The sequence below is a fragment of the Hylobates moloch genome, unplaced genomic scaffold (assembly GCF_009828535.3).
Source record: "Hylobates moloch isolate HMO894 unplaced genomic scaffold, HMol_V3 SCAFFOLD_3, whole genome shotgun sequence".
In the NCBI taxonomy this organism is placed as follows: domain Eukaryota; kingdom Metazoa; phylum Chordata; class Mammalia; order Primates; family Hylobatidae; genus Hylobates; species Hylobates moloch.
Window position 1 is genome coordinate 73,955,790 of NW_026652278.1, and position 23,971 is coordinate 73,979,760.

Genomic DNA, 23,971 nt, shown 5'->3' on the forward strand with positions numbered 1-23,971 from the left:
TCCCTGCCTGGGTCCCAGTTTCCCCATCTGTCCATGATGGGGGGATAAAGTAAAATCAGGAAAGGCAAATACTTCTCCCTGTGTATCCACTTATTACTTGTCACCAAAGCACTGTGGTGTGAAGGATTCTGCAGCTATATCCAAGCTCAATAGGCAAGAATGGTGTGATTTTCGTGGTGCCTGCCCTGCCATGGCCGGGGGCAGCAGGCACACATGACTTGTGTTGGCATTCCTGACCTAGATGATCCCTAAAGATCCTTCCAATGCAAATAGTTCCACGAGTAGACGGCACACAGGCTTGAGAAGTGGACAGAGTCCAAGTCCTGGCCACTGCTTCTGCACACCTCTGGGCCTGTAACAGAGGCTAGTTTTTGCCAGGCTTGGGTCACTTGGGTGCTGGGCCTTCAAAGCACAACCCTGGCTGTGGAAGCTCTTTAGAAGTGTGACTCTACCTCCAGGGAGCCTTCCCTACCAGCGCTCCAGCAGACATCTCCCCTGCCCTCCAGGGACCCCCGTACCTTGTGGATCTCTGTAGGAAGCACTTAGGATACACCTCTCTCAGCTCGTGTGTCTGTCACCTCCTTCCCTGCCCTCTCCTCAGGGACAGAGACCCTGTAGGGGTCCCCTCTGATTCCCTGGGACCAGCGTGGGTCTGGCACAGGACAGGGGGCTCTGGGGAGCAGGTGAAGGACAAGTGACCATTTGGACATGACTTGATCAGCCTGAGAGAAATAGCTGGAGGAGAAAGCCCTAGCCAGTGCTAGGGGAGGTGTGGGGATGGGGCAGGCAGCGGCCTGGCAACTTCCTGGGCAAGCATGCTGGTCGCTGTTCCTGGTCCTCAGTGTGGCTATTGTCCCTGATGGTCCAGAGACCGGGCTCAATAGGGCCTCTGTCCCTTCCTGAGCAGGCCGGCCCAGCTCAGTGGTGTCCCACCCGGGCAGCTGGAAGGCGAGGGCCGACACTTCCTGTCCCCACTGCGAGTGTTTGGAGGAGCAGGGGGAGGAGGGGGGCTCTCAAGACAAGCACCCATCTGTGTCCCCCAGAGAAGAGCTGCCCAGCTGGGGGAGGAGGGGGGAGAAGGGAGAGCAAGGCAGGGGATGTGTTCAACCCTGTGCCTCCACCCCTCCCCTCCCAGCCAACTCTCCCTCTGAGCTGAAGCTGTCAGGAGGCCCATTCTGGCCCTCTTGCTCTTCCTCAAACAAGCCAAGCACATCTGTGCCTCACTCAGGGCCTCTGCACTTGCTGTTCCCTCTGCCAGGAATACCCTTCCCCCAGATGCCCACACCATTTGCTCCTGCTTCATTTATCTCTACTCAAGTTGTCATGTCCTCAGAGACACCGTCCCTGACAACTGTCTTTGAATATGACCTACCACCATATCATATCCATTGGTGTCAATTTCTTTACTATTTGTCATCCTGCAAGATTGGGAACTGCCTTCTTTCCTCGTCTTTCTTGTTCACTATGGAATGTTCCATGCCTGGAGCAGCACCTGGCACATAGTAGGTACTCAATAAATACACGATGACCAATCAGACAAAAGTAGCATGCTTGAACACTGATCTGGCCTTCTGGGATGTGCTCAGGATGAGCGCAGCCCCATGTTCTGGGAGCATCTGGCCAGCATGGCTGGGGAGGAATGACGTCACAGTGGAAAGTGCCCCGTGGGGCTGGAGCAGCCTGTGCAAAGGGCTGGACCACGGGAAGCATGGAGGGCTTGAGGCTTGGAGGCCAGGCCAGTCCAGATCCTGGACCATATCTTAGAGTTGAATGTCAGCCCAGGAGTATGGGAAGCCAGGGAAGCACTGAAAATGTGAAAGTCTGCCTGGCATTGTGAGATCTCTTTGGCTGCTGAGTGGACAGAGGGGTTGGACATGGGGAGACCAGTTAGGGGGGTGCTGCCACATTGCTGGGGAGAGGCGGTGGGGGTGTGGTCTGGGGATGGGTGGCAGAGGGGAGAAGGGTGAGAGACCCCTGAGATGGCAGGAGGTTGAGTCAGCAGCACTTGGGCTAGCCTTGAGGGAGGAGAGCGAGGGCTCAAAAGCAACTCCCAGGTGTGTGGCCTCAACCAGCTGCGGGGCTGTGGGGGCTGAGGCAGGAGCTCCCCTCTTGGCCCGTGGCTGCCCTGGCTCTGACTGGGGGACAAGGCTGGGGTGGGGCAATGGAAGGTGATGACGGTGTCTTGTGCCGGCAGTGATGGATGGAAGGAGGACTGGCCGTCACTGGACAGCAGGCAACAGTGATGGATGGCAGCCTCATGATAACTGTTTGCCCTGGCTCCTGTCCTCAGGAATCGCCTATAAACCTGTCATGTGAGCCTGCTCAAGGTGCCCTTGGGGGTATGATCCACCCTAAAGCTGATTTGAAAATCACCTCAGGGCTGGTAAGAAGAGGCCTTGACCTCTGTCTTTAGATTTACAGTCTAATGTGGCCAGGCATCCTGGCATGGTGCTATAATTAAACACACACACTCCCCTGCAGGTGAGCAAATAGGCTCAGAGCAGGAACCACGTGAACACAGGCCACGGTGGCAGGCCAGGGCTTTCCCCACTGTTCCAATTTGCCTGCTGGGCCCCAAAACAATTCTTCAGAGCCATGAAGGAGGACTCAATGGAAGGGGTGTTGAGTCTACAGCAGAAGAAAACCTAGGAGGGAGAGGATGGAACCAGAGTCTAGAAGGAAAGGCGGCCCCAGCCTCCCAGGGCTCAGTGTGCCCGGTATGTGCACAGAGCAGGACTGCCAAGGTCTCATTCCACTGCCCACGGGCACCCCACTTTCCAGAGGAGGAGGCCAAGGCCAGGGGACTCCAGCCCACACAGCCTGTGAGAGGCAGGGCCAAGCTCAGGCCTCCCGGGATCCCAGGCCAGTGCTAGAGAGAGTCTGAAGCAACTGTGAGGATAGAAGAAGGGTCAGGAGACCTCCAGGAGGCCTCGGCCCCTCCTGGAGCTGCCATGCTCAGCCCCAGGACCCTGCCATCCTACTCTGAGAAGGTTTCTCGGCCCCAGAGGCCTGCTCTGCCAGGGCAGGACCCCCAGCAAGTCCGCCGTCCCCAGTCCCTGGAGCACCCCACATGTGCCCCTGACAGAGCCCTCGCTGTCTCTCCTGCCCTTCCCTGGCTCCCAGAAGCCCAGACGGCCAGAATCTCGCGAGTGGGAGGAACCACGTGGGGAGTCTTGGCTTGTGGAAGCCCTGGAACAAGGACTTCCTGCTAGGCCTCCACAGGGGGCATTGAGCCTGTGCCCTGAACTGGGCATCTGCAGCTGCACATGCACGCACGCATGCATGCACACAGGGAGCGAGCAGAACGCACCGTGGCATGACCTGCCAACTCCGTTTTAAGTCAACTGACAAGGAAGTGAGTGGCCATGGCAGACCCGCGGCTCCAGAACCCCCAGGGAGGTAGCTCAGGAGCTTCCTGCTAAGCTCCTGGGTTCCCTGGACTTGGCAGCAGCCTGCAGCGGCATGAGCCTCTGTGCGAGTGTGCACAGGTGCATCGGTGAGGGGTGGACATGCCCGTGTACACCCTCACCCCTTGGCAGCCCCGCGTATGTACATGGTGTGGGTGGCCGTGCAGAGCTCTGTGTGCTCTACCCATCTCCAGGGGCTGGGCAGCCACAGGCAGCTCCAGATTTCTAAAAGCGATAAAAATAGCCACATGGAAAATTGGGAGAATCCCACTGAGGGAGGAGAACATGCAACCACTTGCATCTCTTCTAGAAAATGTCTTTCTATTTCCCTGGCCGTGGACTGCCTGCAGCCACATAGAGAGATGGCCGCCATCCATCATGTGGTCCTGCGTCCCCTCTTCTAGCTGAGTACGAAGTGAAACAGAGCTCTGGCTGTGCGGTCCTGGAGACCTGGGTTTGAATTCCAACTTAGCCATTACTGGCAGTAAGAGCTTGGACAAGTCTCTGAAATGCTCTGAGCCTTAGTTTCCCCATGTAAGTAGGGATAGTAAGATCGATCAGGCAGGCAGTCGAGAAGCTTTAAGGAGCTCATGAGTGCCAAGCACACGGCTGGAATTCAGTTAAGAATAGCCACCATCACCATCGTCATCACCATTTTATGGACACCTGCCTAAATCTCAGGTGTCCAAGGCCTTTGGACTCTATCTCCTCTACCAGCCAACCTTCTGAAAGCCCAGGAGAGTCTGCAATCCATCATTTTACCTCTGAAGGATTATAAGGAAGTCTACCCAGACACCTTCAACAAACACAAGCCACTCGTCCAAAATGGGTTCAGTGCTGAGGGGGCCAGTGGGCGGTGGATGTGACCAGCCTCTGCCCCTCCCCTCCCAGCATGCTAGGTTTTCCCCTGGGGTCTCATTTAATCCTCACAGTAACTCTGTCAGTTACCATTCACCGGCCCACAGCATGGAGAGGCCCAGAGAGGTGGAGAGACTTTCTCAAGGTCACACAGTGAGTGAGTGGCGGGACCCCTCCCCACACCTGACTCCAGCCCAGCCTCTGCCTCCTGGCCTCTGAGCCTGATGTGCACTGGCACAAGGCGGGCACCCGTCCTGGGGGAGTGTAACGGAAGACTGTGGTCAGGCAGGCAGGAAACGGCCAGGAGGTCATGCGGGGGCAGGGGGAGCCTCTCCTGGGCCTAGTGAAATCCGCCAGGCTACAGGCTTTAAATGTGTAATCCTGAGTCACCGGGCTGGTCCCTGTCCCCTTGGAGGGACCTGAAAGTCAGCTATAGAAAGCTGATGGTTCTGTGCAGAAAGCCAGACCTGGGCACGACTAGCTGGAAAGGACCATGCAACGACAGCTGGGAGTTCAGGGCCCTGGGTTTGGATGCCAGCTCTATCAGGCATGTCACCTCCTCCTTCTGGGCCTTAGTTTTCCCATCTGGAAAAAGGGTATATGTGCGTGTGCCTGTGTGTGTGTGTGTGTGTGTGTGTGTGTGTGTGTGTGTGTGTGAGAGAGAGAGAGAGTTAGTTTAGGGAGGTGCTTTGGATGTGATAGCCTCTAATGTCTAAGCCAGTCTGACACAGAGAATTGACAGCTTTGCTGTGAGATGGGTGGATACAAGCAGCAATTCGGTGATGTGGCTATATGTCCACCTGCTGCCCTTCTTGCCGCATGGCCACATGTGCCCCTCACACTTCCTCCACCTTCTAGTCCTCTATAGCCAGTGCTGGAGGCAGAGCCAAAGAAGTGAGAGCTCCATGGGGTCTCTGTTCTCCCCACCCTCGCCCCTTCCCCCAAGACAGGCCCTCCAGGCCAAGGAGGTGAGGGGGCACGTGCCCCAGCTTATACAATCACCAGCTTGTCTCCAGGAGACAAAGGCTAGGCCCAAGCCTTGGTGGCCAACTGCCCAGATGGAGTGACAGGTCACAGAGTTGCTGAATTTAGAATTTTAAAAAATATTAGTGCCACAATAGCTTAAGTTCTTGGAGTCTCTAGAATTTGGGATAATGAATGTGTTGAAATTACAGACGTGGAGAATCTTCATTTTAGAGAGGAAGAATAACGGCAATTGGAACACAAAAACACATGGAAGATTTCAGAAGCACGTACTTGAGGTACATAGAAAGATTATAGAATCTCACACTCTTAAAGTCACAAAACCAGAACACTCAAGTGTCAGAATCCTCCATTGTGGGAAGCTTCACTTCCCAGAAAAATAAAGCTGCAGTCACATGACCTAGGGAATCTGAGATTGAACATCTGGAACCTCTGGATATCTAGAACCTCTGGAATGTTCATTTGGGAGTCTCCCGGAACCTTGTAATCTTGCATTCCCAGGACCTCAGGAGGATAATTGTGGTTATGATCACCTGCAGCCACCACAGCTGCCAGAGCACCCCGCCATCTCAGACCTGGCAATGGTGCTTTTGCCCAGCTGCACGTCAGAATCACCTGGGGAGCTAGGAATATGCCCTTGGCCAGGACCACTCTGGATCTACTGAATCCAAATTTCTAGCACCAAAAACCAAACCAAAACAAAAAAACCCAGGTGGTTCTAATGTGAAGCCCGAGGTGGAAATCACTGATCTTGTCTAGCCTCTCCTCCATATTACACATAGGGAAACAGAGACTGCAAGTAACTGGCCTGAGGATACACAGCACTGGTCCCCAGGCTCTTCATCAATGTCAGGCCTCCCAAGCCTCTACTTGCTTCCTCTACCTGGACCCCTTGGGTTTCAGGGTTCCTGTCCCTGACTCACCGCATCTGTCTCAGAGGACTTCTGCCCCTGGGGTATTCCTAATGATCTTGGGTACCATGAAGGCTAAGACAGAGTGAGACACAGAGAATTCCTAGGCTCACAGAGCCAGCCCCTCCTGTCCTTCCAGTGACATGCTCAAAACCTCCAGGCTGCTTCAAGGGAGGTTGCTAAGGTCATCAAGGTCACTCCCTAGCCTCCAGGAAGGCCTGTAATGAAGAGGGGCCCCAGGCACAAGGAATCAGAAGCCAGGGCTCCTTGCTATGTGACCTTAGGTGAGTCCCTTGGCCTCTTGAAGTCGAAATGGTCTCAGGGCAGGATGGTGGGCAGAGGACCTCTGGGAATCCGTTCCAGCTCTGCCCTTTGACCTCACACACACTGGCCACACATTTAAGGGGATGGAGCCTTCAGCGTCCTTGGCTGGCTTGATCCTGATCAGTTGGGACGTTGCTTCTTATTTCTAACCTAGAACGTTCCAACTGAGGTTTCAAGCTTTTGCCTTCGTAGGTGAAGATGGAGAGTACCTGGTACAAATGCCCTTTGTTCAGGAGAAACCCCTAGCCCTCCTGAGCCCAGGCTGAGGGTACCCCCTCACTTCTCCCCGCACCCTGTCCCAAGGCCTTGCTGATTCTGGTGGCAACTGCACTCCCAACAAATGAGGTTGGTCTCGTCAGAGGTTGTTGGAGTGACAGAGGCTGTTAGAGCCTCTGCCCAACTTCAGCTTAATTCTGATGCACTCATATCTCCTAGGCAGTTGAGCAGGGCAGGGGTCTGGCTGGGCCACAGCATTTTCTCCAACGAGATGGGAATTTCCTGCCAAGAACCCCTCATAGGCTACGGAAAGAGGGCCCAAGAGGCAGCCTCCGGGAATGGGGAACTGAGAAGCAAGAAATTCCTGGACCAGTGTTTCCCATGGGTGATGGGGGAAGCTTGTGAAAACGCAGACTCTGACCCAGCAGGACTAGGGTGGGGCCTGAGGCCCCGGGCTGCGCATTTTTGATAAGCTCCAGGTACTGCCACTGCTGCTGGTCCACTGACCACACTTTTAGGCAAAGCCTTTAGATGTTCATAAATGAAAGTATTTTTATTCCTACAAAGCTCTTAACTTTTGTTCAGCTTGGCTTTCGTCATTTCCAGCTTTGTTAGCTCATGAGAACTACACGGCAGCCTAGAGGGACAGGATGCATATTGCTGGGTCCACTGCACAGAAGGGGAAACTGAGGTGTGGCAAGGGCAATGGGCTTATCCAAGGTCACCCACTTGGCTCTGCTCCTTCCTCTAAACTCCTCACCTATGGCTGGTTAGAACCAAACGCCTTGGTAATGAGTGGCCTCACTGAGTGACTCCTTGTCTTGCCTCCAACTCAACTATGTGGTCCGAGGCTGCTGGGGGTGTCCAGGGGGCCCTTGATGAACAGTGCTGGCTCTCTGAGGCCTGAGCTGGTGGGATAAGGTGGGGATGAGGGGATTAGAAATCACCCAGGGCTCAAATCCCAGCCATGCCCTTGGCTCCTGTGTGACCCTGGGCGAATCCCTTCACGTCTCTGAAGACATCGGTGATGTGCACCATCGCTGGTACGTGGAGGATGCTTAGTCAACATTAGCTCCCTGCCTTTCTTTCCTCCTCCACATCCCGAGTCTTGTTTATTTCTTCCTTTCTTCTGCACATATTTATGACAGCACAGCCTCCGAAGCAAGACTGCTGGGGAACACGTCCAAGCTGTGTGACCCTGGGCAAGTCACTTACCCTCTCTGTGCCTCAGTTTCCTCCTCTGTGCAATGGGGATAAGAAGAGTGTCCAGCACAAGGGCCATGAGAAGATTAGAGGAGTCAATGGGTGAAAAGTGCTCAGAGCAGTGCCCGGAACACAGCGAGCACTCCCTGTGCATGTAGCTGCTGTGCTGTCAATATGTTTCCCTTATGACCGGGGCCCTGCTCAGAGTGGGCACCACGGCAGACACTGTGGATGGCGCACTGAAGCCACAGCAATGCAATGGCTCACACTCACTGAGCACTCACTATGTGCCAGGTGCTGCGCTAAGTGATTTTCTGCCAGCCTTCCCCCTCCCCGGGATCACAGTCAAAAGAGAATACACAATACTAAGCCGATTGTGCAGGGTGTTTTGGGAACACAGAGGCAGGACTGATGCATGGGGAGGGCTCAGAGGGCCTGCAGGAGGGAGGGACACAAAGCTCTGTTTGAGCTTCACAGTCCCCAGGAAGGAGCGGAGGAGCATGGGCCTCTGTTGGGTTTTACCCCTTGTCATCATGTCTACTGCCTTGGGGACACCCCTCCACCTCACCATCACCCCAACCTGTCAGGGAGAGACCCGTGGCTCCCACACAGCCAGGAAACTTGGAGAAAGCCGGGCAGGGAGGAAGGCCTGGGTTCACAGTGCCTCCCGCAGCCTGATTTCTGCCAGGGCCGGAGCTCAGGAGGTCTACAGCATGTCCTAGAGGACGGTCCTTCATCCGTTCTTGTGGGCAGAGGGAGCAGTGAGAAAGGCAGGGCCTAAGGTCAGACTGACTTGGCCTGATCCTAACCAGCTGTGGGACCAGGGACAAGTTATCTACTCTGTTACAAAAGAAAACAAGAAGAAAGAATGAGAGACAGAGATGAAGAAAGAGAAGAGTGAGCACATGGGCCACAGATGATATCCAGGTGAGTGTGAGAACCCAGCCAGCAAATGAGACGAAGGTGCTCCATGAGCCAGGCGTGAGGGAGGCCTGATGTCCTCGGGCTCCTCACCCCCATTCCATGCACATTTCTTCCCTGCACCTGCTGCCCCATTCCTCTGAGCTCTGAGCCTTGGAATGGGAGGGAGTGGGGGCAGTGTGTTGAGGAGCCATGTCTCCAAGTCAGGCCAGGTCAGTGGTGCCAAGTCCTCTAACCCACAGGCTGGGACCTGGCCACCTTGCCCCAGCTGAGCCACCTCCCACTCCACACAAAGCCACTGGGTGCAGGAGGCACCCAACACAGGCTCCACCCTGGGCAGCCACCCCAGACATGGTGGAAAGGGAAAATGCTGCCCTCACAAATATGCCTCCAAGGCCCCATGGCAGTTGAGGCAGGGGTCGGCTCACAGCAGCCACCAAGGCCTAAACACCCTCACTCGCACACCACTGATCATCTCAGCAAACGTGGCTGCTCACTGGGCAGTGGAGCAAATGGTATTAACTTCACAGTTCTCAAAACGTGTTCACCTGTCTGATTGCCTCTAGATCTCACAGAAGCCCTGAGAGACAGGCTTCAGTGCTGATGCCATTTCATGCATGGGGGTGTGGGGGCCCAAGGGTAAGGTTGACTTGGCCAATGTTGAACAGCTACTGAGAGACAGCCCTGGGATGAGAGCTCGGGCCTTCTGACCCCAAGGCCGTGCTCCCTCTACCAGCCAGGCAGACACAGACCTCGCCTGGGAAGTGACCTCAGGAAGTAGGAGACAGGCTTGTGACGGGACTGGCCCTGGGCTAGGCATGGCTCAGCAAGGCAGGGTAGGAGCACATGGGGCACGGAAGAGGACGTGTTTGGGCTGAACCTGGGGGAGATGAGTCACTGGCTGAGGCCATAGCACACTTGGAGTGGGGATGAGAAGGCTAAGCAGAGGTCAAAAGGCCCAGGCTGGGCTACCTTCCAGGACTAGGGCAGGGCAGAGTGAAGCCCACCCAAAGAGGGGCATTCTCTGTCCCCTAGGGGCCAGATGGGGATGGGGGAAAGGTGAGAAACCTGGTTGAGATTTCTTACCTCTTGAGGGCCTTAAAACCAGATTCTGGGGTAGGGGTGCTGTCCTGACAAGTTAGGGTTCAGAGAGGAGAGCTCCGAGGCCCTGGATGGTTGGGGAAGACTCTGAGAGAGGTGGGCTCAAGCTGGGCTCTGAAAGGGGGATAGGAGAGAAGAGATTCGGGAAAGGCATTGCAGGCTTGGGGACAGTGTGAGCAAGGCCTTGAGGCTGGAGAGCCCAAGGGGTGTGTGCATGCATGCACGTTTGCATGTGTGCACGCATGCACGTTTGCATGTGTGCACATATGTGCCTGTGCGTGCGTGCATGTAATTAAGCAGTTGCAGGGGTGGGTCAGGGAGAAGGAGAGGGGCTCCGGTGCGTGTTGCTTCCCAGGCATCCGGGCTGCTTCTCATCTCCCTCACACCAACCCTCCCATCAGGTACATGAGCCTCACTTTACAAATGAGGGCAGATCTGGCTCAGGAAGCCCCACGGCCTAACAAGTGATACCAATAGTGAGGGCTGCCACTTACTTACTGAGTGCTTGCGGGATGCCAAGCCCTGCGTTAGACTCTTTCCCCACACACGCTCTGCAAGGATGGCGAACCCATTTTACAGATGCCTGGGAGAAGTTGGGCAACACGGCGAAGGACACACAGCTGGGAAAGAGCAAAATTGAACTCTGAGTCCAGCTCAGTGAGACTCTGCTGCCTGGGGCTCTCCTATTCTTACTGAGGTTGAGGGACCAAGGGATGTCCCAGCCAGAACCTTTCCCGGAGTCTTCACAGCAAAGGGCACTTGAGTTACTCCAAGACAAAAGTAAGCCATGTGAGAGGGGCAGGCCAAGGGCCTGGCACACTGGAGGCCCTTGGCAGGTGAGGAATAAATGAGTGAGTGAGTGAGTCTTTCCGGCATTCAGAGGAGGCCAGTCCCTCTGAGCTTGGAGGAAAGGAGAAATCAGAGAGGGCTTCCCAAAGGAGGTGACACTTGGAGCTATTCAGCTTAAGGATGCACTGTGCTCCAGCGTTCCATTCACTACGCCTTGCAGGTAGTTCAAGACCAGGACTGGTCCTGGCTCCCAGGCTCTGCCAACATCCCTGTCCCTAAGGCTCAGAAGCAGAGGGCCGGGAAGGTGAGGCCATTGACACATCGAGATTCCTGGGGACTCCTAATTATCATCTGTAATTCTTCTAAAAGCAGAACTGGCAGCTGAGGATGTGAAACTGGCCCTCCTAGGCTCTTCCCTGCCAGGCAAGAGGCAGCAGGAAGGATGTAAAAGTGGCTTCCCGTGAGCCCTCACACTCCATGACCCACCCCTCCAATCCCCCACCCCTGCCCCACCCCCAACAGCTGCTCCTAGATGAGCACTTGGAGACAGATTCCTCTTCCCTGGGCCATAAGGGAACTGACAGCCCACAGGCGGCACTGGGCACCTTCCAGCTGTGCATTGCCCCTCCTCCCACAGCACCTATCCTAGGCACAGCAGAGTCCCCCCAGCACAACCTGGGGGACTCAAAGTCATCTGAGCCTTCCCCTGTCCCCTCCCCAAGACCCCTGAGAAAGCACAGCCTTGTCACCTGGCCTCTCTGCAGCCCCTCCCAGAGGCAGCCCCTCCCTTAGGGAATGAGGGTGGGAAGGGAGGGCTCCAGCCACTTCTGTGGATCCCCACAGTGCTGAAGCAGTCTCTTAGAACCCTGGGACTTCTCAAGCCAGTTTGAAACAGCGGAGTTGAGGCATAATAATAAGACAGTAGGCTGGGCATGGTGGCTCACGCCTGTAATTCCAGCACTTTGGAAGGCCGAGGCGGGCAGATCACATGAGGCCAGGAGTTTGAGATCAGCCTGGCCAACATGGAGAAACCCTGTCTCTACTAAAAATACAAAAATTAGCCTAGTGTGGTGGTTCATGTCTATAGTTCCCAGCTACTCAGGAGGCAGGAGAATCGCTTGAACTCGGGAGGCAGAGGCTGCAGTGAGCTGAGATCATGCCACTGCACTGCAGCCTGGGCAACAGAGCGAGACTCTATCTCAAAATAATCATAATAATAGTGACGGTAATTAACAGAGTCCTAAGAGTTACTACTTGCAGTGCAAGCAAGGTGCCAAGCACTCTTATAAACAGTTCAGATAAAATAACGCAGTTAAGCTCACAACATCCCATGAAGTAGGATGTTTTAATATCTTCATTTTACAGAGGAGGAAACTGAGGCCTAGAAAGACTGAATGAATTTTTCCCAAAGGCACATAGCACTGCTGCTACAAGGCGGCACCAGGGGTGGAACGCAGGCAGGCTGGCTTCAGGGCTGTGCTCAAAGGCACCTCACTGAAAGGAGAGGGCTTCCGCAGGGCGGGGAGGAGAGACTCGAGGCCCAGACGCTGGGTTTGGGGCACTACACTAACGTCGGCATCTATGCCAAAGCCACCACCTGCCAAACGGCAGGCACGACACCCCCAGCAACACCCATCCCAGCTGACATTCTCTGAGTGCTCACGACATTCCAGGTTCCGTGCCAAATGCTGGAAGAACCTCAGCCGAGGCCCCTCGGCCAGCCAGCCCAGGCTCCAGAAGAACCCCCTGCGATGCTACCTGCAGCACCCATCCCCTGCTATGCCATCTGCCCTGGGCCCAGTCCTTCCTCAGTGGGAACACAGAATGATGCTGTCTGTCCTCCCTCTTCTCCCCCTCCCTCCCTTCCTTCCTTCCTTCCCTCCTTCCTTCCTTTCTTCCTTCCTTCCCTCCTTCCTTCCTTTCTTCCTTCCTTCCTTCTGGATGTTTGCTCATGAGTAGTGGGTGGCAGTATAACACTTTCTTTGCTAATTCCACTGTCTAACATTCAAAGGGCTTTTTGTCTGTGGTGTTATCTTTCTGCCCCTCCCTCTATGCATTTTTTATATTTATTTACTCATTTATTTTAGAGATGGAGTTTCGCTCTTATTGCCCAGGCTGGAGTGCAGTGGTGCAATCTTGCACTGCAACCTCCACATCCTGAGTTCAAGCAATTCTTCTGCCTCAGCCTCCCAAGTAACTGAGATTACAGGTGTGCACCACCACACCTGGCTAATTTTTTTGTATTTTTAGCAGAGATGTGGTTTCATTATGTTGGCCGGGCTGGTCTCAAACCCCTGACCTCAGGCGATCTGCCCACCTCGGCCTCCCAAAGTGCTGGGATTACAGGCATGAGCCACCGCACCCGGCCTTCTATACATTTTTTTATGACAGGCAGTCCTTTGCCCCAGTGTTGTGAGAAAACCTCAGTTTCCCCACCAGTATGTTGATAGGTCTGAACTAATCAATGGTGTTAAACTTTATAAGCCTGAGAGCCTTTCCTTTGCATGCTCCCTAACATGTGAGGTGGATATGTTGTGAGGCTACCCTGGTGGGAAGAAGAGGCTAGGTCCCCCAGCTGGCCCACCATACCCCTCATCCTCTATCCCTATGCCACTCAGCTCTGGGGTTCTGAGGAGAAGCTTCTAGTCAGCCCACAATTCTGCCTAGCCTCAGTCCTTTTTGGCCTGTCCCCTCCCTGGGCTGTAGCCACTCTGGTCCCAGAAGACACCCAGACCTGCAGTGAGGTCAGGGCTGGAATGAGGGGTTGGAAACTGTAGGCAAGGGTCAGACATGGGCTGGGGGCCTCGGCCCTGCCTGCTGCCTACAACAGCCTACTCCCTTCAAGGACCAGCCTGCTCTGGCCTGGGGAGGGGTGCAGGGGCTGGGGTCCGAGGGCTGCAGAGACCTGGGTGAGGAAGAAGGGGGACTGGGCCAGCCCCCTCTTTCCCTTGTCTTCTGCCCTTTCCCCCAGCAAGACCCTGAAACTATTTACATCCCGCCTCTAAGATCTCAGCTGTTCTAGGATTCCATTCTCTCTCGGCTCTATTTTTCTTCTTCTTTTGCAATCTCCAAGAAACCTGAGCTGCCAGATGGGTGGGGGCGATGATTGTTTTCTGTCTGACATCTGGATTTCATTAGCAGCCCTGGGCATGCTGACTCAGGAATGGCAGTTCCCCTGGGCTCAGGCCCTCCCAGACCTCTCACAGCACCCGGTTCTTAGCTGGACACAAGAGGAACAGGTGACAACACCCCTCAGACCTCCCTTAAAGGAGTAACGAGTACCACTAACAATGTCTCAGAAGTGATGGAAACGGGTTCTAGAGAGCTTCTGCTCCCAGATCAGCGCCTGAAGGGTGGCTGCCAGGCTGGGTGTGGCTGGGCCTGACAGCCGTGAAGGGCAAAGAGAGAGCTTAGGAAAAGTTGTCTTTGGGTTAAAAATTCAAGGCTATATCTTTTGACCTCAACAAGATATCACCCACGTCAACATCAGGATCCTTACTGTGGGCATGTGGACCCTCCCCCTGCCTGAGCTTTAGTGGAGTGGTAGTACGTGGAGTTTTCATGTCCTATCATAGGAGAGACCCACAGTGGCCACCCAGTTGACAGCTGCCCCAGACATCCTTCAGGGCTTCATTATGACTTCTGTGGACCCTAGGCACTTTGGCCTTTTGGGGCCCTTTTGGCATAAAACCTTATTAAAAATTTTATTTTCTGGCCGGGCACGGAGGTTCATGCTGAGAGGCCGAGGCAGGTGGAACACTTGAGGTCAGGAGTTTGAGACCAGCCTGGCCAACATGGCGAAACCCTGTCTCTACTAAAAATTCAAAAAAAAAAAAATATATATATATATATTCTGACTGCATTGGTGTAAACACAAATCTCCAGGCTGAGTTCATAATTATATATTCATTATTACACTCATTTCCTCTTCTGGTTATAAAATAAATACAAATAGACAAATAGAAACGTATCTGTGGCTGGGTGCAGTTGCTCCCGCCTGTAATTCCAGCATTTTGGGAGGCCAAGGCAGGTGGATCACTTGAGGTCAAGAGTTTGAAGCCAGCCTGGCCAACATGGTGAAACTCCATCTCTACTAAAAATACAAAAATCAGTCGGGTGTGGTGGTGGGCACCTGTAATCCCAGCTACTCAGGAGGCTGAGGGAGGAGAATCGCTTGAACCCGAAAGGTGGAGGTTACGGTGAGCCGAGATCGCGCCACTGCACTCCAGCCTGGGCAACAGAGCGAGACTCTGTCTAAAAAAAAAAGAAAGAAAAAAAAAAAGAAAGAAAGAAAAAAAAAGAAACATATCTGTGGACCCTAAAAGTATCATGGGCCTAAGCATGCATGCTACTAACTACTAACTCCTGCTACTCCAGGAGAAGGCAGCCCAGTGCACCCTATGAAAGCACTCTTCTGTGTTCTTCATCTGATCTGATAGTTCCCTATGTTCCCACTGATTTGTACTTACTGCCTGACTTCACCAACTGAAACATAAGCTCCTAGACAGAAGGAGCCTTTCCTGTTTTGCTCATTGTGGTGTCCTCTAATGCTTGCTATGTGTCTGACACACAGTAGGCGTTCAATAAATAACCACAGAATGGAGGGCAAGCCTACCTGTTCATGCACGTGTATTTGTATCCCAGTTGGCAGCTGATTTGCCCAGGCAGCCACCCTAAAGATCTGGTAGCCCTCCTTGCTGCCTGCTCCCTCTTCCCTCTCACTGGGCACCATGGCCCATAGATGGTACTTTTCCATTCCAGAATCCATTCCCTCACCTTCAGCCTCTGCTCACCGCTGTCTTGTGTCCAGTCTTATCAGCCCCTATCCATGCTCAGGGGCTGGCTTCCTTAGCATTCTTGCCTCCTTCAGCCCAGCCTCCAACCTGCCACTAGCAGGATCTTTCAAAATGCCAATCTGAGCATGTCACCTAAAACCATTCTCCCTGGCCTCCAGATAAAGTCCAAGTTTGCACAGCCTGTCACACAAGCCCTTCATCACCTGTTCCAGCCACACCCCCATTCCTCCCCCAGGAGCGCCTACTGTGGCCCAGGGCTCACAGTGCCCGGAAAGCGTATTCCTGTTATTTACACGTTCGCTTGGAAGCCTTCCCCACTCCAAATCCAAGCTCCTCCTCTCTGAGGCCTCCCATGAAGCTCCAGGCTGAGCTGGGCCTGCACAGCAAACCTCACCACAGCCCTGGTCCCCCAGAGTGGCCAACACTCTTTCTATCTGTCCCACTGAGGACAGGGGAAGGGCCTTATCTAGCACAGGCCTGGTGCACAAGAAACTCTCAGGAATGGTTGGGTGATGGGAACATGTCCGGAGTCCTGCTCTGTCCTGGACTGACTGTGTGTCCTGGGCACAGACGTGGCACTGCGCCAGGCCCCCACCACAGACCCCTACAGGCAAGTGCAGCTGGCTCAGAGCAACACATTGCTGCTCAGGCCCTCAGAGTCCTGACCCATCAGTGTGCAGAGGCCAAAACGAGATACCAGGCGACCCTGCAGGCAAACCCAGCAGATAAACCATGCTGCCCTGCAGTCAGTGGGTTTTCTGTTGCCACCAGAGCTGGCAACCCAACCCACCCCTGACCTGCCTGACTAAACTGGGGCAGCAGACACCCCGAGGCTGGGTGGTGAAACTACCAGGCACACCAACTTGGCCAGACCAGGCCTGGGATGGCCTCTGCCCACATTGTCCTTGTCCCTCTCTACTTCCGGTCATCTATCTTTTTAAAGAACCCTGACTTTCTGGGAATGATAGTGGAGATCAAAGTCTGGATGCCAAGGGTAGTACAGGATGATATTGAAAAAGCGTGGGCTCTGGAATCAGGAGCACCTGAGTTCCAATTCCAGCTTTGATATTCACTAGCTGTGTGGCCTTGGGCAAGTCACTCAACTTCTCTGGGTCTCAGTTTTATCATCTGGCAATTGAAGATCACTATAGTACCTACCGAGAGAATTTTTGACAGCATTAAATGAGCTAATACATAGAACATGCTAAACCCAGTGGTAAACTCAGTGCTTAGAGGCTATTACTATTGTATAGTGTATGATATTATTATTACCTTTGGGCCGGATGGCTGGTACACTGCATGAGGACAACAGCAGCTGTTTTTTCAAGAAGCAAATGATAGAAGAAGCAAATCTTGAGTCCCAATCCTTCTTGGTTCAGTGCTGACACTGGCTGGACCATGGCTAGACCATGGCCTAGGCACAGCCTCACCCCACAAGGAAGGACTGCCCTTTGGCGACATTCAGAATTGGCTTCTAGCACCTTCTCCCTCTGTTTTGGGGGTTCCCCGTCTTCCTGCCAGTGTCCAATCCCCCTCCCACTGCCCTGGGGATATGTGAGAGGCCCCATCAGTCTGACGAGCTGAGCTCTGGACACCTCTATCCTACTTTTAAGGTGAGAAAGGACCAAGTAATAAGTGACCAACCCCTGGCTCCCGTGGCAGTGAATGCTTTAAGCTCGCTTTCACTGTTGCCCTCCTCAGACCCCGGGGGCTCCATGGGCAGCTTCAGGACCTAGGCAGGGTGGGCCTAGTGTTCTGCACATTTTACTCCCAGTTAGACCATTAAAGGTTTTTAAAGCATTTAGATCATTTAAAAATCATCTTACAGAAGGAGAGGAGATAAAGGAGCAGAAAGAATATTTGAAGAAGTCATGGCTGAAAACTTCCCAAATCTGATGAAAAAATTTAAACAATACGTCCAAGCACTTCAACAGACTTTAAGCAGGATAAACATAAAGAGATCCACAAACAGACACAGTATAGTAAAACTGCTGAAAGCCAAAACAAGGAGCGAATAGAGCTATATAGGAGTAACATTTCTCTATCTCACTGGAATCAGGTTATAAATCTGAGGCATTCTGGTAAGACACAATGTATAAGATAAGCCCTAGAGCAACCGTAAGAAAATAACTCACAAAACATAGTGAAAAAAACATCATTAAAGAAGTTAAAATGTTAGTTAGAAAATTAATGCAAAAGAAAGCAATTTATTGTGTTATTCTTTAGAAGGAATAGGTAAATAAAAAAGATGAGTAATTTAGAAAGCAAACGGCAGTAAAATGGCAGACCTAAATCTATGTCAAAAAGAGCATTAAATGTGAGTGGATTAAACAATCCAATCAAAAGGCAAGGATTTTCAGATTAGACAACAAAAAACAAGATCAACTATATGCTATCTACAGGAGATGCACTTTAAATTCAAATATATGAATAGATTGAAAATAAAAGGATGGGAAAATATCTGTCATGTAATCTTCAACTCTTAGAAAGCTAGGTATACTAATATCAGACAAAATATACTTCAAAAAAAACAGTTACTAGAGATAAAGAAGGACATTTTATAAGGATAAAATGATTAATCCATCAAGAAGATACAACAACTATAAACATAGGTGCACCTAATAATAGAACACTCAGATGCACGAAGCAAAAACTGACAGAATTGAAAAAAGAAATAGACAAACAATAATTTCTGGAGACTTAAATATCCCCACTTAAAATAATAATAAAAGAACTAGGCAGAATATCAACAAAGCAGGAGAAGATATAGACATCACTATGAACCAACTAGACCTAACAGACATCTATCAAACACTCCACCAAACAACAGCAGAATACATTTCTCTCAAGTGCACACAAAACATTCTCCAGAATAACTCATAATGCTAGGTTCTGAAACAAACCACAGTAAATTTAGAAGGGCTAATATAATATAAAATATCTTCTATGATCACAATGGAATAAGGTTAGAAATCATTAAAAGATGTTTGGGAAACACGCAAATATGTGAATATTAAACAACACACTCCTAAATAACCAGTGAGTCAAAGAGGAAATCAATCACAAGGGAAATTAAAAAATGCCCTGTGATAAATGAAAATAAGACACAATATACCAAAACTTATGGGATGGGGCTCAGAGGAAAATTCATATCTGTAATCATCTACATTAAGAAAAGAAGGGGCTAGACACAATGGATCATGCCTGTAATCCCAACACTTTTGGAGGCTGAGATGGGAGGATTGCTTGAGCCCAGGAGTTTGAGTCTGCAATGAGTTATGATCACACCACTGTACTCCAGCCTCGGTGACAGAGTGGGATCCTGTCTCCATAAAAAAAGGAAGGATGAAAGGATGGAAGGAAGGAAGGAAAAGAAAAGAAAGATATAAAATCATAACTTAACCTTCCACCTTAAATCTAAAGCAAGCTGATGGAAGGAAATAATAAATATTGGAGTGGAGAATTGAAAGCCAGCAAAGATACTCATAAACCCTCCATCACAGCAGCAAAATTCACAATAACCAAAAGCTGGAAGCAATCCAGTTGTCCACTGATGGGTGAACTGATTAAAAAATGTGGTATATACATACAATGGAATATTATTCAGCCTTAAAAAGTAATGCAACGGATACATGCTACAATGTGGATGAAACTTGAGGAAATTATGCTAAGTGAACTAAGCCAGTAACAAAAGGACAAACGCCATGTGATTCCACTTATATGAGGTACTTAGAGTAGTCAAATTCATAGAGACGGAAAGTAGAATGGTGGTTCTCCCTGCTGGGGGCAGGGAGGGACAATTATTATGTAATGGGTACAGTATTTTAGTTTTGCAAGATAAATTTCAGTTTTGCAAGATAAATTTCAGTTTTGCAAGATAAAAAGAGTTCTGTGGCTGGAAGGTGGTGATGGTCATACAACAATGTGAATGTATTTAATGCCACTGAACCGTAAGCTAAAAATGGTTAAGATGGTAAATTTTATGTCATATGTATTTTAAATATAATTTAAAAATAAAGATTAAAGTGGAAATTAATGAGACAAATAATAGAAAAAAATAGAGAAAATCAGCTAAATGAAAAGTTTGTTCTTTGAAAAGTCCAAACTAATTGACAAAACTTTAGCTAGACTGAACAAGAAAAAAGAGAAGACTCAAACTGCAAGAATCGGAAATGAAAGAAGGAACATTATTAACGACCTTACAGAAATTAAAAGGATTATAAGAGAATACTATGGACAACTGTATGCCAACAAATTAGACAGATTAGATAAAATGGACAAATGCCTAGGCAGATACAAACTACAGCAACTGAGTCAAAAAGAAATAAAAAAAAATCAGAATAGGTCTATAATGAGTAAAGAGCTCAGAGCAGTCATCAAAAATCTACCCACCAAAGAAAGCCCGGGTGCAGACAGCATCACAGGTGAATTCTATCAAACATCTGGAAAACAATTAGTGCTGATTCTTTACAAAATCTTCCAGAAAATACAACAGGAAGGAACACTTCCTAACACACTATAACATGGATGAACCATGAAAATATTATGCTAAGTGAAAGAAGCCAGTCATAAAAGACCACATATTACATGATTCTAGTTATACGAAATGTCCAGAATAGACAGATCTTCAGAGAGAGAAATAGATGAGTAGTTATGGATGCGAGGGGATGGATGATCAAGAGGTGATACCTGGGCCAGGCGAGGTGGCTCACGCCTGTAATCCCAGCCCTTTGCCAGGCTGAGGCGGGTGGATCACTTGAGACCAGGAGTTTGAGACCAGCCTGGCCAACATGGTGAAACCCCGTCTGTATTAAAAACAGAAAAATTGGCTGGGCATGGTGGCAGCGCTTGGATTCCCAGCTACTCGGGAGGCTGAAGCATGAGAATCACTTGAGCACAGGAGGTAGAGGTTGCAGTGAGCCAAGATGATGCCATTGCACTCCAGCCTGGGCAACGGAGCTAGACTCTGTCTCAAAAAATAAAAAAAAAAAAGAGGTGATACCTAAGGAGTATGAAATTCCTTTCCAAGGTGATGACAATGTTCTCTGATTGAGGTGACAGCTGCACAACTCCAGGCATATACGAAAATCACTGAATTGTACACTTCAAACAGGAATTATATGGGAAGTGAGTTATATCTCATAAAGCTGTTCCCAAGAAAATCATTCTACTTTTAAATATTATAGAAGTTAGGTTCTAACACACTATTTCATTTGCAACACAGGTTTCCTTCTGTGGTTTACAAAAGCCCTGTCAACCCGTTCCTCCCTTCAGGGAGCCTTGCGCTGAGCACCGCTGTGTGTGAGGTCCCTTGAGCTGGCGCGGTCAGATGGTGAGGATCACAGAGATGAATCCAGCCCAGCACCTGCCCCTGGAGCTACGGCCAGGTGAGGGGTAGACAGCATCCAATCAGGTTCTAGCCTGCCCAAATACCTAGTGCCTTGCCAGATGGGTGCACTCTTCATAGTGACCCAAAGGAGAAAAAATGCTAGCCAACATTTACTAAGCACTTCCTGTGTGCCAGGCACTGTGCTAAGCACCTTCCATGCATAGTTTCACTATGTCCTCACAATATCCTGGGTGTCGGTGCTCTCCTTAGCCTCATGGGACAGGCAACGAAACTGATGCTGCGAGCCTCTGTCTGTCCTCCCACCACTCATGAAGGGAGGAGGAAGGTGCTTGGGCTTTCAGGAGTCCAGCACAGAATCAAGTTTGAGATGGAGCCAGGAGAAGGCCTCAATCAGCTCGAGTGAGAAACTGAGGCCCCACAGACCATGCGGGTCTTAGCTTGGAGTGACATGGAGCTCAAGGAGGCAAAGAACACGGAGATCCCGAGACTGGGGATCTCGTATACGTTCTGCCCTCTCCACCTCCACAAGACTGTAAAATTAGGCCTCTGCTCCTCCTTCTGCCATAGAGTTAAGAGTCCAAAATGAGATGATGATCTCTATGAAGGAAGATCTCACGTTAGCACTGTGCTGGAAGGTGCCAGGGACTCTCTGCCCCAGCATTTAGAAGAGCTCTGGCCCTGTCAGGAGAGAGGATGGTGCATGCATATGCACATACACTCATACACACAAACACACACACACACACACACACACACACACACACACACACAAACCCTCTGCTTTTCCCGGGCCTCTGGCTCACATCCATTGCCTTTGGATATTGGTCACCCTGGGGGAGGCCCTGCCACCCTTCTCCAAAGCTCTTCTCCTGGAGGCATTCCCAGGCTGCCAGCCCAGAGTGAGCATACCTCCTCGGGGCCCCAGAGCCCCTGTTGATGTCTGAGTGTCACCTGCCTGCCTGGATTAAAATCCCAGCTCTCCCATTGATAGCTCAATAATCCTGTGTGAGTCCCTTCCTCCCTCGAAGCATCTGTTTCACCATGGAAAATGAGGCAAATAGAGCACTTAACACATAGAGTAGTTTCATTAAATGAAATACTGCTTGGAGAGCACTCAGCACAGTGCCTGTCTCCTTAACAGAGCTCAGTCTGGCTCTGCCCACTTCCCAGGCTGTAGGCAGGGGATGAGGCAGGGCTGCTGTGGATGGCTGTGTGCACATGAGCTGGGGGCCCCTGTGCTGGGGCTCAACTGGACAAAGTGCAACAGGCTATGGACTGCACAGGCCATGAGCATGCCCTAAAGGACCAACTAGATCCTCAGTTGCCTGTTTGCCCCTCATTCTATCTATCCAGAGAACCCCAGGGGGGCTGAGGGTACTCACTCTCTGCTGGGAGCCAGTGGCCTCCTTCTTACTGTGTATATTGACGGGGAGGACAGGACCCACTGGAGATGTGGGGTCTGCAGGAAAGTCATCAGTGGGTCAGCTCCCACTATGTATGCGGAGTCTGGGATGGGGGCACACAGATCACCTGGGGACCTTGCTAAGATGCTGCTCTGAGAGCCTGCATTTGTAATAGCTCCCTGGAGGCACTGATGCATCTCTGCCAGGGCCGTACTCTAAGCGGCAAGAAACCTGAAGCATGGTGTGGCCGTTTCTGAGCAGAGTTTGGGAATGTAATGAATGACAAGCACATTTTGGCCTCCCATTGGTCCTGCAGGGACCCAGCCCCACCCAACCACACATCGGTTTCCAGCATCTGGAGGGGAACACTACATACATTTCCAGAGTTTCCAGGATTCCATTTCCATTACAAATGTAAAATAAAAGTAATGCCACATTATAAAAAAAGTTGGAAAATAGGAAAAACTAATAGGAAAAAAAATCACTGATAATATCATGCTGTATTTAAAATGAGTACTACCCTCTTTTCCCAGGATCCCAAAGCCATGTCTATCAGTGGGTCAGGGACCACCCTGTCGGTGGGCTGGCGCGGTAGGCTCACTCTGTCATACTGAAGCATTGGGTCAGGTGGGGGCCTGGATCTGCCCGCCCCTCCCTTCTCACTCCAAAGAAAGAGATGCTCCGCCCTGCAGTGCCTGAAGCCTTCGCCCAGCCCTATCCTGGGAGTACAGAGTGTGGGGCAGGGCCCCTCCCCTCCTCCCTCACAGGCTGAGGAGGCAGAGGTGGGGTCCGGGGGAGGGGGTGCACATCTGGATTCCTGGCCCAGAGCCTGCATTCCTTCCCTGTGAATGTGATGAGATGGGGCCTCCAGGGAGCTGTGAGGAGACTGCCCCCTCAGAACAGGCCCCACCTAGCAAAAAAGACTGGTGGAGACCCAAAGGCACAGAACCTCCTTTGGGGGCCCAGTTCGGGTCCAAAAATCCCCCACCCAGATTGCTGACAAACAAGCGTGGGCCCAAGATGGGCCTCTGTCCCGACCACACCAGCCAGCCTTGCCTCAGAAATCCCAGCGGGGACAAAAGGGTAGAGGCCAGAGGACCACGGGGCCACTCATTGGTGGAAGGGGCCCTGGGGACACCGCTTCACCTGCCCTACCCACAGGAGCCTGTCCGCAGGTCAGTAGGGGAGCCCAAGAGCACCCCCTGGGCCAGGGCTGCCTTACCTGGGGGCAGTCCTTGATGTAGTGTCCTTTGTTGAAGCACAGGTGGCACAGGTAGTTGGGTGGGGGCCGCTTGCTGGGCTTGCGGGCCTCAGAGGTGAGGGTCAGGTCTGAGAAGTGCTCAGTGAGGGAGCTGAGGCCATCAGCGATGTTGTTGAGGGAGCCATAGGGCGAGGCGCCCTTGTACACACTGTTGCTCAGCGCCTGCGGGAGACAGAGGCACACACGCTGCAGCTGCAGCCCTGGGAGAAGTTCCATAACCCCCCGCCCAAACACACGCATGGATTCACATTGAGTCTTCAGCTGCCCGAGGGCTCTGGGCTCCAGAAGCTTGAGTTCAAATCCTAACTGGTGTGTCTCCATGGACAAGCCAGTTAACTACTCTGGGCCTCGGTGGCCCTATCTGTAAAATGGGCCTAGTAACAGCTCCTCCTAGGGTTTCTACGAGGCTAAAATGAGGTCAGGAATGGAAAGTAGTTTATCTCATGC

The 23,971-nt window shown here is 51.5% G+C and overlaps 1 protein-coding gene across 1 annotated transcript in view; it reads right to left on the reverse strand.

The window, feature by feature from the left end:
- The window catches only part of ZCCHC24 (zinc finger CCHC-type containing 24), a 62,924-nt gene that overhangs the window by 26,346 nt on the left and 12,607 nt on the right, over positions 1-23,971 (reverse strand). The window contains exon 2 of the mRNA XM_032141361.2: positions 23,486-23,686. Within this exon, the coding sequence (XP_031997252.1) occupies positions 23,486-23,686 (201 nt within the window). The remainder of the gene's footprint in view (positions 1-23,485; positions 23,687-23,971) is intronic.